The following is a 14,753-nucleotide window of genomic DNA, read 5'->3' as shown; positions in this document are numbered from 1 at the left end:
CGTGCTGCCTGCTGTGTTCCCCCCTCCCCCCTGCTACTAAAAAGGATCCTGCCCGATCGCTTGAATCCACAGGGAGAGAGCTGCCAGCACGAGTGAAAGAAGCCTCTTTTCTTGCCGCTTGTCTTTCCCCCGTGCTGCCTGCTGTGTTCCCCCCTCCCCCCTGCTACTAAAAAGGATCCTGCCCGATCGCTGAGAGAGCTGACAGCACGGAGGAGACAAGCGGCAAGGAAAGAGGCTTCTTTCCCCCGTGCTGCCTGCTGTGTTCCCCCCTCCCCCCTGCTACTAAAAAGGATCCTTTTTAGGATGGGGGGTGTGGCAGGCTCCATGGAGTGGTGCTGAAATGGAGAAAAGGGCAACAGAAGAGCCACCTTGAAGGGGAAAAAGCTGCTTTTCCTTATTTCCTTGCTACTTGTCTTTCCCTCATGCAGATTGGTCTCTTCCTCATTTCCCTTTGGATTGCAGGGACCAGGCAGGATCCTCTGTGCTAGCACGGGGGAGGGGGGGACAGAGCAGCCACCTTGAGGGGAAAAAGCTGCTTTTTCTTCTTTTCTTGCTGCTTTTCTTTCCCCTGTGCCAGCAGCTCCCTTCCTCATTTGTCTATTGACTGTAGTGCCCAGGATCCTCTTTAATAGAAGGGGAGAATTTAGCAACTGGACTCACACCTGCCATTGTAAAAAGGGCCCAATCTTTACACAGGAGAATGATAAGGGAAGGTTTTTTGACACAGGAGCACACTTGAGCATCCCCCCACCCCCACCCCAATCTCTGCCCGTTAGTGGCAGAGCAACTTCTCCCCTCACTGGGTGTTAGCCAAGGGGAAGCAGCCAGAGCAGGGAGTGGCGAGGAAGCCTTGTGCAAAAATGCACAGTCCACACAGGTGAGCGGGGACATTACGTTATGTGGGTCGGCACTCGAGTTCGTGTGATAGCGCGCACGTATGTGCTTTTGGCACCCGAGGCGAAAAAGGTTCGCCATCACTGCCTTAAAACATGGTTGGGGATTTTTTCAACAAATTGGGGACACCTGGTAATGTGTTGGCTGTGTTATATGTAATATTCTCCCGCTTCTGGTCTTTTTATCTGTGTTCATTGTTTTAATTGGTTTATTTTAATAGGAGGCTTTATTGCCACTATGTGTGCGATGGTCACATATTTATAGATGATTTATAGATTATTATCTACAAATATGACAAATGTGGCCATGTTTTTAGTGAGAAGAGAGGGGAGAAGAGAGATATAATTGATTACATGGCAATGCTGCTTAATACATGTCTTCCCTCTCTAGATATAGTACAGGATTTCTTACCATTGGAGATTTCTTTGCAGCAATGATGAGTGGCGCAGGGGTACGGACCTCAGCTGAATCATGGGGGCTGAGTGTGAGTTATCTGTGTCCCACCATTGCTGGCAAGTGGCTGGCTTTCTGGGACCTGGCTCACATGAGAATTTCGCCTTATACTGAGCTGCTATAGATATAGACTGCTTCAATCATAATATGTATGCTATTTCTTATGATATAATTGGCTTTCTGTTTGTTTCAGCTGATGTGAGCACCTTCAATACACTGATCTTAGCAGCTATAAATGTTAAGGAAAAATACATTGAGAAATGGGCATGTATTGAAGTAAGGAGAAACTGTTGATTTTAACTTTTCCATAGTAAATATTTAGCTGAAGTTAAATCCTTTTATGTATTATAATTTATTAGTAATGCACTTTTATAGTATGTATCACCCACATTTGCTCAATTTTTAAAATATTCTACGGTTATGTACTTAAATTATGTGTAATCAATTCAAAGGTTTTAATAATATCAGGGAGATAGAGTAACTTCTATATAATAATCAGAACAAGTGAAATTACAGAGATTCCAGTATGTGGCATATGTATTCAATGCATGTGAGGAGAGGAGTTTTGGTTGTGTATTCATGATTTTTTAAGCCTCCCCATGACATACTTATATCTCCCTTGTATAAACAAAGGAGCTACTCAAAACTACTTCTTGGGGGGGGGGAAAGGCTCATTTAAAGCAATACCCATTGGTTTAATGAAATTTGATTTTGAAGTTTACCCAGTGTCTACATTACTTTCCCTTCAACTGTGGGCAAACATCTTTCTTGTGGAGTAGTATTTTTAACACTTAATTTAACTGATTAATTTTGTGCTATATTTACTATTGGGAGGTATTTCTGCCTATTTTATCAGTTTTACTTTCTATGCCAGATTTATCTTTTATCTTTATAATAATACATTTTAAATTATCAATGTAATTATAGAAGTATGTGGTCGACAGTTTTCTAGATTGGTATTAAATAAATGTGTGTGCAAATGCTAAGGAATTATGTAGTGAAAAAGATGTAGATACAGAGTTTGTAGGAATGGGAACATTGTTTTTACATAAAAGTTAAAACAAAATCTTGATATTTTGATTAATAGGACTTGCTGAGGCAGATGGCTGAACAAGATATACAACCAAATCTGCTAACTTTTAATTCTATTCTGAAAGCATTGAAGCAATGTGGTAGGGTACCCCGGGCTAAGGCTAGACCGATCTTGAATGAGATGAGAGCCCTAAATATAGGTAAGAAGTTTCTGTAATCTGTAAGATTAATTCATTACACATTTTCTGTATTAAACCTTAGTAGTAATATTTCTTTAAAGAGATAATCATGTGACTAGAATTATATTTTGAATTATTCACCCATTTTGACCTGCAATGTTATTTGTTTAATTGCAAATGTTTAATTAATAATAATAAACTTCAGTACAATGCCTTAAAAAGGACATACAAAAAACGTTGAGTCTCTAGAAAAAGTGCAGAGAAGAGCAACAAAGATAATTAGCGGCCTGGAGGCTAAAATATATAAAGAATGGATGCTGGAATTGGGCATGTCTGGTTTAATGAAAAGAAGAACTAGGGTAGACATGATAGTAGTGTTCCAATATCTCAGGGGTTGCCACAAAAAAGCAACAGCGCAGGACAAGAAGCAGTGAGTGGAAACTAATCAAAGAGAGAAGCAACCTAGAACCGAGGAGAAATTTTTCTGACAGTTAGAATAATTAATCAGTAAAATAACTTGCTTCCAGAAGTTGTGCATGCTGCAGCACTGGAAATTTTGAAGAAGAAATTGGACAGCCCTTTTTCTGAAGTGGTATAGTGTTTCTTGCCTGAAAAGGGGGTTGGACTAGAAGACCTCCAAGGTCCCTTCCAACTCTGTTATTCTGTTATGTTATTCTGTTAAAGAAATAGTGCCTTAAAAGAAGAGTTTAAAGCAGCATAAATTTAACTAAATATAAAACATGACTGTATAACATGAGATCAAATCCCCATCTCCCCCCTAGTCTTCAGTATAGTCCCTCAGGAGCTCTCTAAGGTTGCCTCCATTATATCTTGAAGGGGGAAAGAGAAAATTACAATGTGGAAAATAATTATCTTTACCTTTAAATTCTACTGTGTTTCCCCAAAAATACGACATATCCTGATAATAAGGCCATGCCACATTTTTCTGGTGGGCAAAAATATAAGCCCTCCCCCGCAAATAAGTCCCTTGGACAACTCCCCACCCCCGGCCAGGCAGAGCGCTGCTCACCAACCTAGCGGTATCCCGAAGGTACCAAACTGCAAACCAGAGGAAGGCAAAGGTGATCGCGTTGCTTGGTGCCTTCGGGATACCGCTAGGTTGGTGAGCAGCGCTGTGCCCAGCTGAAGAGGGGAGTTGCCGGGTGGTTGCTCTCTTGCAAGCGGGCTCCCAAAGAGCCGGGCACAGCCTCATCGGCAAATGGCTGTGTTGCGCTGTCACAGCAGCGCAACACAGCAGCCATGAAGCGACCACGCTCATGAGCAGCCACCCAGCAAACCCCCTTTCCAGCCAGGCACAGCGCCATTCACTGACCTAGGGGTATCCCCAAGCCCCGTGAGAGCCTGTTCATCGCCGCCCGGCTCTCGCGGCTTGGCATTTTCGAAACACCAGTGAATGGTGCTCTGCACAGCTGAATAGGGGGGTTAAGCGAGCAGCTGTTCCGCTCTCGCTCACACGCCTCCCAGCCTCACAATGCCCTGGCGCAGCTCTCCCCGCAGGGCACTTTTACTGCCGCCGCTGCATGGCTTTTTCTGCAGCTTCCAAAGCACGTCTTCTGGCCTTGGCCACTCTGGGCGTACACTTTATGGTTGTGGGCCAACTGCAGGCAGAGCGTACAACCATAGAGTGTACGCCCAGAGCGGCCACTGCCAGAAGACTCGGTTTGGAAGCCGCAGAAAAAGATAGGCGGCATGAGGCTGTGCCCGGCTCTTTGGGAGCCCGCTCGCAAGAAAGCAGCCACTTGGCAACCCCAAAACAATAAACCCTCCTCTCATAATAAGGCCCAAGCCATATTTTGTGGGTTAAAAAAAATTAGACCCTGTCTTATTTTCGGGGAAACGCCGTATCAAGTCATTAACTCAAATTGGTATGAAATAAGTTACATGCATCCAATACAGTGTAATACATTTTTGCATGTCAACCATGATCATGATTTGTTATATTTTATTTCAGAACCTAGCCTCGCAACATATTACCATTTGCTGTGCATGTCACATAACATTGGTATGTAGTGTCTGTTTTTATAGTCATACAAATTTGTGTAAAATTATGTTGTAATAATATATCTCCTGGCTTTTGCTGTATAGGACCTGCTTCGGATTTGCTCTAAATGTGTGGGTATTTTTGTTTCACCTGAGTTTGGATCTTTTTTCATACCAAACTAAAATAAAATGTTAGTAATATTGAGACTCTTTTTAATTACATTATATTTAGCAGAAATTTGTGATGTATGGTTCTGGATAATTAACCGGTCCATTTGCACTTCTGTGCCTGATTTTAATGTACTAGATTGTTGTTTTAAAGCCTCATTACCTTGAGTCATGATAACTAGATAGAATTTGCGGTGATAGGAAGTCTCTTCAATTATGAGCCACAATCATAAAGACAATTACTATTTATAACAATCTGTTTATAATTTGCCACTTAATTTATGTTACTTCATAGTCCAATCTCATTTTCATAGAAACATATTTTACCTGCTTTTAATTATAACATAGTTCAATGAAAATTTAACTCTTAACTCTGCTTTTTGTTGTACAGCTGGATTTTCTGAATCCCAGTCCCATGTGCTATATGCTATAGTAAATGAAATGGAAAGAAAAACTTTTTGTCCTCAGGATCCAGATGATAGTATGTACTTCTTTAAAAATTTCATGGCATTTTTGCGTAGAGCATGACTAATGCATAACAAAGGAATTTTTTGAAACTATATGAAAGTTAGCTAATAAACACCAATGTTCTTTGGCATTTGTTTCCATTCCAAGTAATTAATTAATACATACATCAATTGTGTAAGTAATGTACAACAATATTTGTTATCTGCCTTCTAGAAAATTTTGAAAAAGAGGCTAGGATGTTAAACAGTGAATCCTCCCATTTGTTAGAAAAAGGTATCAAATAATGAACTAGTTCTTGATATGGACTATATAATCTAGTCATTTTGCACCTTGTGATACAACATCACTTTTTATGCTTACAGTCGTGATAAACCCCTATGATCCAACTCTTGTTCTCTAATTTCATTCTGAAATGCCTTTTTCTCATTCATATTTTTTTTTAAAAAAACCTCCCCTTGAGCTTGAAAGGAAATTGAATTATCTCCATAGTTTGAAGATAAAATTTTAGACCTCTCTTTTGAATTAAAAGGCCAATTCATATGTACCTATGATTCAGCATACATACAGGGCTTATTAATATAGTCAAGCCATACTGAAGTATTTCCAAAATCCATATGCATGAGTTTCAGAAAATTCTAGAGAAAACACACCTTCATCTAAAAAAACAACAGAATACTTTAGCTAAAGTATATTTTCTTCCTTATATTTGCATTTTTAAACATTATCATTTTCCCCAGACATTAGATTTGGTTCTGCACATGATTGTCTGTTCCTCTAAAGGAGAAAGTAAATTTAGAAATCAGAATTAACTCATTGTTTAAGGGCCCGATGTAGTTCCAATTCTTTTAAAAGCTTTTGGGAACCCTCTTATTTTAAACAATAAAATAAATCTTACAAATCATTTTTAAAAACTCCACATAGCAAAACAAATCACAGAAATGCCCAAAAGCACCCAAAAACAAACATTCTCTCAAAAATCCCAGGCTTCATCTTCTCTCTCTCTCCCTCTCCCTCCCTCCATCCATCCATCCATACACACACACACACACACACACACACACACACACACATATATGTTTATTATTTTTACATTTAAAACAATGCAGTACCGCGAACTCGAAGTGGCCATACATTTACATTATATACAACTAGTCTCAACCATTAACTATTAGCCTACTTGATACATTGTCTATCCTACTATCCAATCACAATATATACAGTTTGTTCCAGTCTTGTCACCTTGTCTTATACCAATCATAAAATCTGTTCCAGACTTCAAAATATTCTGATTCCCCTTTATTTTTAAGTTCGAGAGTGAGCCTATCTGCTTCCGCACAGGCCAACACTTTTTTGATTATATCTAGCTCTGATGGTGTATTTTCTTTTTTCCAATATTGTGCAATAAGTTATGCACGCCGCAGTTAGTACATGTATATTTAGATAAAGTTTATCTTTCTTAAACTCTTCTGGTATTATATCTAGGAGAAAATTTTCTGGTTTAAACAGAATTTGGCCTCCCACCATTTGTTCTAACAATGATTGAATCATTTTCCAATGTTTGTTTGTCTCATTGCATGTCCACCACATATGATAAAAAGTGCCTGATATTTTTTTACACCTCAAACAATTTGGGGCCAGATTTTTAAACATTTTGGAGAGCTGTGCTGGGGGGAGATGCCATCTATAGAATATCTTATAAAGATTTTCTTTATGTGCCATAGCCATTGTTAGTTTATGATTTAAGTATCCAAAGTTTTCCCACTTGGCCAATTCCACATTATAACCAAACTTTTTCGCCCAGGAAACCATAGTTTCTTTGACATGTTCCTCCTTTGTTTATGTTCCAACAAAAATCTATACAACACTTTGATCAACCTGTTTTCTGTCTGTATCAAACGTTTATCTAATATTGTGTAATCTTTGGCAATACGTTTCTTCTTCCTATCCTGTGCAAACCTTGATTGTATCTGTAAGTAGAACCACCATTCTACTTGTACCCCTTGTGATGCCAATTCTAATCTAGTTTTATGTCTGTTCAGTAACTTTTTATATGTAACTATATTTTCCATATTAATTAAATGTGGTGTATTTATGCTTTCATCGTAGATAGCCAAATGGGTGTTTTGGTATAGTGATCATGTTTAATTTTGTTCCATATTAATAACAAGGACTGTCTGGTGTAGTGCCTATTGAAATATTTGTGTGCAGATCCTTTTTCATACCAAAGGAAGGCATGCCATCTTGCTTGGAGGTCATGACCTTTCAATTTGAGTAATCTTTTATTTCTCAACATTATCCATTCTTTTAACCATCTTAGAGTGGCCGCAGTATAATAAAGTTCCCAATCTGGTACGCCAAATCCTCCTTTTTCCTTAGTGTCTTGCATAGCTTTGAGTTTTATTCTTGGTTTTCTTCCCTACCAAATAAATTTCGAAACCAATTGATTCAAATCCTTTAAAAAACCTTTTTCTAATTTAATGGGAATATTCTGAAATAGAAATTTTTTATGACTGCAATCCTACCCATCAGGGACAATTGTAGATTTTTCCACCTTTCTAAGTCTTTCTTAGTTTTATTGATCAAATTAGTATAGTTGTCTTCTTTGATGGGCACACACCTTGCAGATAAATGTATACCTAGATATTTGACTTTTTTGACAGTTTGGATACCCAATTTCTTCATTAACTCCTTTCAATTTGAATGTCATATTTTTAATCAGCATTTTAGTCTTTGTCATATTTATCTTTAAACTTGCTACTTTCCCATACTCTGTCAATTCCTCAATAAGTTTCATACCGGACTTTATAGGATCCTCTAACACGAAAACTAGATCGTCCGTAAAAGCCTGTAACTTAAATTGTTCCTTTTTGATTTCTAGTCCTTTTATCTGTTCCTCTTTATGTACATTCCTAGCTAGAACTTCTAAGGTTAATATAAATATCAGCAGGGATAAAGGACAACCTTGTCTTGTACCTTTCTGAATTGCTGTACTTTGCGTTAATTCACCATTAATTATTACTTTGGCTTTTTGATTTGTATATATTGCTCTAATCCTGTTTATAAATTTATCCCCAAATTCCATATGTTCCAATTGTTGATGCAAAAATTCCCAGTTCACATTATCGAATGCCTTTTAGGCATCAAGAAAAAATAGTGCAACCTGTTTTTCATTATACACTTCATAATATTTGAGAATGTCCAGCATAATTCTCATATTGTTTTTAATTTGTCTTCTGGGGAGGAATCCATTTTGATCTGTGTGGATGAACGATGTGGATGAAGGAATTTTTTCAACTGTTCTGCTATTATCAGAGCAAAAATCTTATAATTTGCATTTAGCAGTGAGATTGGTCTGTAATTTTGTATAAACATCTGGTCTGTGTCCACCTTAGGTAATAATACAATGTAAGCCTCTGTCCATGATAATGGTGTCTTCTCCTGTGCGCTGCTTGGAGAGTCCAAGCATGGGTTAACAGTCTAACTGCCCTAGGACTGAGTGAGTTTTTTCTGTTGACCACGCCTCCCTTTGCCTCACACAAGTCAGTTTAAAAACTCAGTCCACCCGTTTGGACTACATCTGGGGGGCTCCTCAGACCTAGAGCAATTAGCTTGGGCTCCCCAACAAGCAACAGAAGAATTTCGTTTGAATTACCGATTGATAATAACAAAACCCAATGACAATAACAATATGTTTCTTTGATAATAGTATTATAACATTAATTCCTAACCTTTAAGTTCAACCTTACATATGACCCTCCTTTATTAAGTAATTATATAAATATTCTGAGTCCCCTTGGTCCATTAAATCTTCTCTCTCTCTCTCCGATCGTTTCTTTTAATAATGTCCAAAGATTAACATCAATGTTCTCCAATAGTCAGGTCTCTGTTATCCAAGGAGTATAGTCACCAAAATTCTGTTTTCTCTTGAGATATACCATGGGAGGAAAAATTCCAGATTTCTCCAGTAGATGTCGGTCTTCCACAAGCTATGTAAATACAGACTAACAAGATGCAGACTTACAAAATGCACTGTCATGTTCTTCTTCAGACCTTCAATAGTTAACTCATTTCCCCCTGAAGGCCTCCATGTTATCAGAGTTATTCATGGTCGGCCTTTGTTGTGTTAACTAATTAAGTTTAGATTCGGCTCCTCAGACAGTTCAGAGAAGAAAAGGAAAAAAAAGTCTTCAGCCTTCGCTCAGCGTATTCCTCGTATTCCTCGCCTCTACAAAGTGGGGGATAGGAGGAAAGATCCACCTCACTCCTTTGAGCCCCTTAGTCTCTTGAGCTGTTTTGGAATAAAATACCTTCGACCATGATCAGGAATCTGTTAAGCCACTCGCGACTCCTGCAGCTTCTCTATAATAAATCCTTGCTTACTTTCAAGTGCTATCAGCACTCTGGGACAGCCATTACAGATCGCCCTCTTCCACACACTGGGTTATGAAGGAAATTTCAAGTGCAGATCATGAACTGCCATCCTATGGTCATGCCGAATTCTCTTCAGTCTTCCCTTCAGAAAATCATTGGTTTATAGAAATCTTTCAAGAAACCACTCCGGATGTTCAGCCCTAGACTGCAATTTATGAGAGGTCTAGCAGTACATCATTCCTGGCTTTCTGGGCAATAGGAGAATAACTCCTGTTGCTGTGGGCCTCAGTATATCTCATATACCTTCAGAGTAAGGCTGCATTTATGTGCTTAACCATACTGTACTTATTTGATTTAAGGTTAGTCTGTTTGGGGAATTTGGATGTGATGTTTTATTATTATAATTTACTTTAATCACACTTAACATACTCATACCAGTCAGTTGTAGTTAATACAATAAATATGGTTTAGTCAAGCATGAAGTAATATAATATGTTAGAATAGTTTTAGTGTTCAGTATTCTCTTCTCAACAGCTTATCAGGATATAAGTTACTTGAATTCTGTGCTACAATTAAATATTTATCGTAGTTTATGGAGTATAAGACGCTCTGAAGTATAAGACACATCTAGGTTTTGGAAAACGGAGGGGGGGGGGAGAATCTGCCTCTGCCTCCCAGCAATTTGCCTCCTTACACCAAACAGTACAGAAGATATACATTGAGGTGTTACATTTCAGACTATACTTGTACAAATGCTGTTAAGATTGATGTGGCTTTCTGGAAGTATATGTTATTCTCTGCTATTTAAAAGAAGATTACAATAGCACAGGGCTTCTTCAGATCAAGCATTTATTTTAAAAAGCTTCTTCATTTTGTTAAGTTAATAATAAAGCAGTCTTTAAAAAATAAGACTAATAATTTGAATATTCTATAGGCATTTATAGTTATTGACATATCTCCTTATAGCAAAGCCTGTTTCAGTTTAGCCTGATTAGCAGGAAAAAAATCGGTCTCTGCCTCCCAGCAATTTGCCACTTTGCAGCAAACAGCAAGTTTCACTTTCAGTTTAAGCACTGGCTTCCCAATCATCAGCTGTTTCAGGCTGTAGGGATTGCCATAGCCCTGGGATGGCAAACCTATGGCACGCATGCCACAGGTGGCACATGGAGCCATTTGTCAGGGCACGCGAGGCATTGCCTTGTTAGCTGGCCAGCGCGCACATGCTGAGTTCAGCCTTTTTAAAAGACATTTTCGCCCTCCCCAGGCTCCAGGGGTTTTATAGCAGCCTGGGGAGGGCGAAAAGAGCCTCCTCTGCCCCCCGGAGGCCTTCCGTTGGCTTCAGGAGCTTCCCTGAAGCCCCCAGAGCGCAAAGAAAACGGCCCTATAGGCAAACTGGAAGTTTGGGAACGGACTTCCGGTTTGCTCATAGGGTCGGTTTAAGCCCTCCGGAGGCTTCAGGGACCTTCAGGAGAAACCAACCCTACAAGCAAATCGGAAGTGACTTCCGGTTTGTTCATAGAGTCGCTTTTTGTCCTACGGAGGCTTCAGGGAAGCCTCTGGAGGGCATTTGGGGTGGGGGCGAGGCTGTTTTTGCCCTCCCCAGGTTCCTATAAAGCCTCTGGAGCCTGGGAAGGGTGAAAAAAGCATGGAAAAATGGGGGGGAATTTTCATCCTCTGGGGGGGAGGTGCATCTTACACTCTGAAAAATAGGGTAAAGGCTATGTCATTATAGCTTTAAGTGGTATCTTGGTTTGAGAAGCAATGTGCTAGAGTTCTTTGACTTGATACATATGTTGAATTGTTACAGAGCCCTTTGAATTTGTTTCAGTAATCCTAAGAAATCCTTTTTTGGTTTGCTAGAGAATGTCCAAAATTAACAATCGCTACTTCTTCTTTTCCAGTCTACTTCTTTCCAAGTGCGATGAAAACAGTAAGTGGACTTGATTGAGGTACATACACATTCACACTTGTTTAAATGTAAATATATATTTCAGTACCTTTCTGGCTATTTATGTATTAGCTAGATTTAAAAATAATTTTTAAAATGATATATTGTCTCTAGTAAAATCTTAGGGAAAACATGTGGAATAATCTTGCAATCCAAAGTGAGACCACCAAAACTTTGCTGTTCTTTTAACCTTACCTGCCATCATCTTAAGGATATTTTATTAACTTGTAACCCTTTATAAAATATGAATTAGGATTTTGTGCTTCTTGCTAAAATTGAAAAAAAAATGATGTTCTGTGTAGCAGAATAGCTGCTATTTGTTGTATTCAAAGATTTTTATTTTGTTCCTTTATTGCAGTGTCTGGAACTGAAGGATGTTCAACTTGCGTATCGGCTACATAGAGTGGTGGAGAGTGCAGACAACAGGATAATGTTGGGAGATATGACACAGAAGAACTTTTATTAGTAATTGTTACTTAGCATTCATAATTATAGAATTGAATTATCAACAGTTTCAACTAGGCTGGAAGATTAGAAGTGAAATAGATTTATTCTTAACTCCCCAGGTAAGGCCCACAACCCAAATGAAGCCATGAGTCCAGGAGGACCCTAAAGTTGCAATATTATCTCCATCAGGAGATAATATTGGAGCAGCCCTGATAATGTCAGATCTACAAGGTAGAGCTTATATTAGAATGGTTACTGTAACATAACCTAGAAAGAAGTAAACAATGATCCGATTCCAAATTTATAAGTGACGTTTTATCAGCAGGTGATTTTAATTTTGTTAGGTAAGGCTAGGTAATTTATATTATCTGCTGCATTTTCTTCGAGGTTCAAAACATTAAGATTTTATTTTAAGTTACAGCTGTTTGAGAAGTGAGAACAGAAATTTAGGAAGCTTACATGATAATCTTTTCCATTTTGAAAATGATCGCGTTTTAATAACTACTTATTTCTTTCTTTGTCATAGTATGTCATTTTTTGAATTGTTGGCTATGATGGAACACCTTGATGTTTTGTTGAAGTGGTATAAAGAACTGGTTCCATCAGTAAGTATTACTTGTTAATTTATTTTTTGGCACTTTAAAAGTTTAAACATCAGTGACTCAAAACTGATTATCCAAAATTTTGCATTTCTTCTTCAGGCATTTTATCCAAATATTAGAACAATAATGCTGCTTCTTCAGGCATTGGACTCTGGCGATTGCTTGGAATTGATTCCTCAGATTTGGAAAGGTTAACTATACTTTGTTTTCCTGTTTCCAATGTCATAAGCAAGTCATCTTCCCAATTTAGTCAGAAGAACCAGTATTAGGCAGATTTGCCTCTTTGAGCATCAGTAAAATTTAAATATGCATTTAGATCAGATCCACATTGTGGTGTTACTAGCTTGAATCAGGAGTTTTTACCATGGTGCCTCATGGATATTCACCATAATAATGTCACTGCTCATCAAAACAAAGTATCTGTCACTCTCCCATTAGCTTAACTTTCTTATAGTCTGTACATTTTCCTGACTTTGTGTTTTACAACATATCTGTAGCCATATAATAATAGTTAATTGGGCTCAGTTGAACTTAAGGATTAAACATCCATATATCTGTTTTAATAAAGTCCCTAATTTCATTGATCAATAATTGTTTGCAGTTATTTTATTTCTGATAACTTTTCTTTCCTGTTCAGATATTAAGCAATTTGGATTTAGTCTCAGAGACACTATTGTACAAGAAGTTCTGGCTCTTATGGCAAGAGACATACAGTCTCCAGAGGTGAGTCTTGATGGAACATGGGATATGGAAAATGTTAACCCTTATAAAAATTGCAGAGGTCAATGGCATGAATTAACTAGCGATTAAATGAATCCAGGAGGCCTGCCCTTGCTATTTTTTATTGAAACAAAGAAAGAAAAATGTTGCAGGATTAATTTTCAGTTGATGGAATAGCAATAATGTCCATGTTTGCAGTAAAACAATACACATTAGGAAAGTTCCTCTATTTTCTCAGCAGCGTAAAACACTGGAAGAAATCTTATCCTTTTCCTTTGCCTCTTCACTTGGCATATCTCATCCTCATGCACCCCAGATTCCTAACACATAGCTACCTATTAATAGAAAAGGTATAATGGTTTATGATTCATCATATAATAATCATTTCAAAGCTAGAATAACAGAAAAGCCCAGTGCATGCCAAAAAGATATGGAAAATATATTTAGTTATAATACATTGGCCCCCAACCTTTTGGGAACCAGGGACCAATTCCATGGAGGTTTTTCTGAGAACTAGAGGGGCCGTGGTTTCACATGCTGCCTGCATACCACACGTGTGGATTGGGGCTTCGCTCATTTGTGTGACCCAGTGTTTGGTACTCCATGGAACACTGCAGTTTCCTAGTTAGTCTTGCAATCCTCTTGCTTCCACTCCCACCCAACAGCAACCATTTCCTTGCCTGCTGGAAAGGGAAGAAAGGGAGATTTCCATTGCTGTCTGCCAGTTCCCATAAGAAACTCAATGGGGAAAACTGGCAACTACTCAGAAGTCGCTCCTGCTCCTACTCATTTTTGTCTACCCTTGGTCATTCTGTTTCTCTATTTAAACAAGGAAATACCTCCAAAAATAATGACTGTGGGAGCATAGGTTGTCTAGTATAGTTATACAATTAGTTTAAAATATGTAAAAAAAATAAAGCTAATTTAAACGAGTGAAGAAAGCTAAAATGAACTCTGCCATTTAAGAATAATAAATACACAACCATTTAGGTTGTATAGGTTTACTGTTGTCTGTATAATTTTGGAGTTGCAACATCAGGAAAGCTATCCTTTAGTAGAAAATGTGCAAAGTAGTCCTTGCTTAATGACCCTAAAAGAGACTGGAATTTCTTTTTACGGAGTGATTATATGACCACACCACTTAGCAACAGCAGTTTCGTTAGTCCCAATTGCAGCTTTCAACTCTGCAGTCGTTACCCTAGAACCTCACCCTTTTCCTGCCCGCCTGCACTTCAATTCCTCCCACCTACTTATTCTTCCCTATCTCTGCTTTTTTGGCCACCTTGCACTCCACCACCTCACTACCCTGTATTCCGTTGCCCCTGTCCCCACCACCCCAGCTGACTGCCATGATCTTCCTCTTATTACTGACAAGAAATGCCTTCATGAGACAGCTGTTCAGGATGGTTTTATATAGCCAGGAGCTGCCTTTGTGAGGCAAAGGCCCAAGCTGGGTGCACCTCATCAGTG

General features: G+C 38.5%; 1 protein-coding gene across 1 annotated transcript in view; it reads left to right on the top strand.

The window, feature by feature from the left end:
* PTCD3 (pentatricopeptide repeat domain 3) overlaps positions 1–14,753 on the top strand; it is a 41,011-nt gene that overhangs the window by 21,975 nt on the left and 4,283 nt on the right. The window contains exons 12-20 of the mRNA XM_081970075.1: positions 1,541–1,623; positions 2,435–2,579; positions 4,531–4,581; positions 5,119–5,208; positions 11,468–11,496; positions 11,873–11,979; positions 12,488–12,566; positions 12,663–12,753; positions 13,201–13,286. Coding sequence (XP_081826201.1) covers positions 1,541–1,623; positions 2,435–2,579; positions 4,531–4,581; positions 5,119–5,208; positions 11,468–11,496; positions 11,873–11,979; positions 12,488–12,566; positions 12,663–12,753; positions 13,201–13,286 — 761 coding nt within the window. The remainder of the gene's footprint in view (positions 1–1,540; positions 1,624–2,434; positions 2,580–4,530; positions 4,582–5,118; positions 5,209–11,467; positions 11,497–11,872; positions 11,980–12,487; positions 12,567–12,662; positions 12,754–13,200; positions 13,287–14,753) is intronic.

Source organism: Natrix helvetica, assembly GCF_964273705.1.
Source record: "Natrix helvetica genome assembly, chromosome: Z".
In the NCBI taxonomy this organism is placed as follows: Eukaryota; Metazoa; Chordata; class Lepidosauria; order Squamata; family Natricidae; genus Natrix; species Natrix helvetica.
This window is presented reverse-complemented; position numbering and strand designations above follow the sequence as displayed.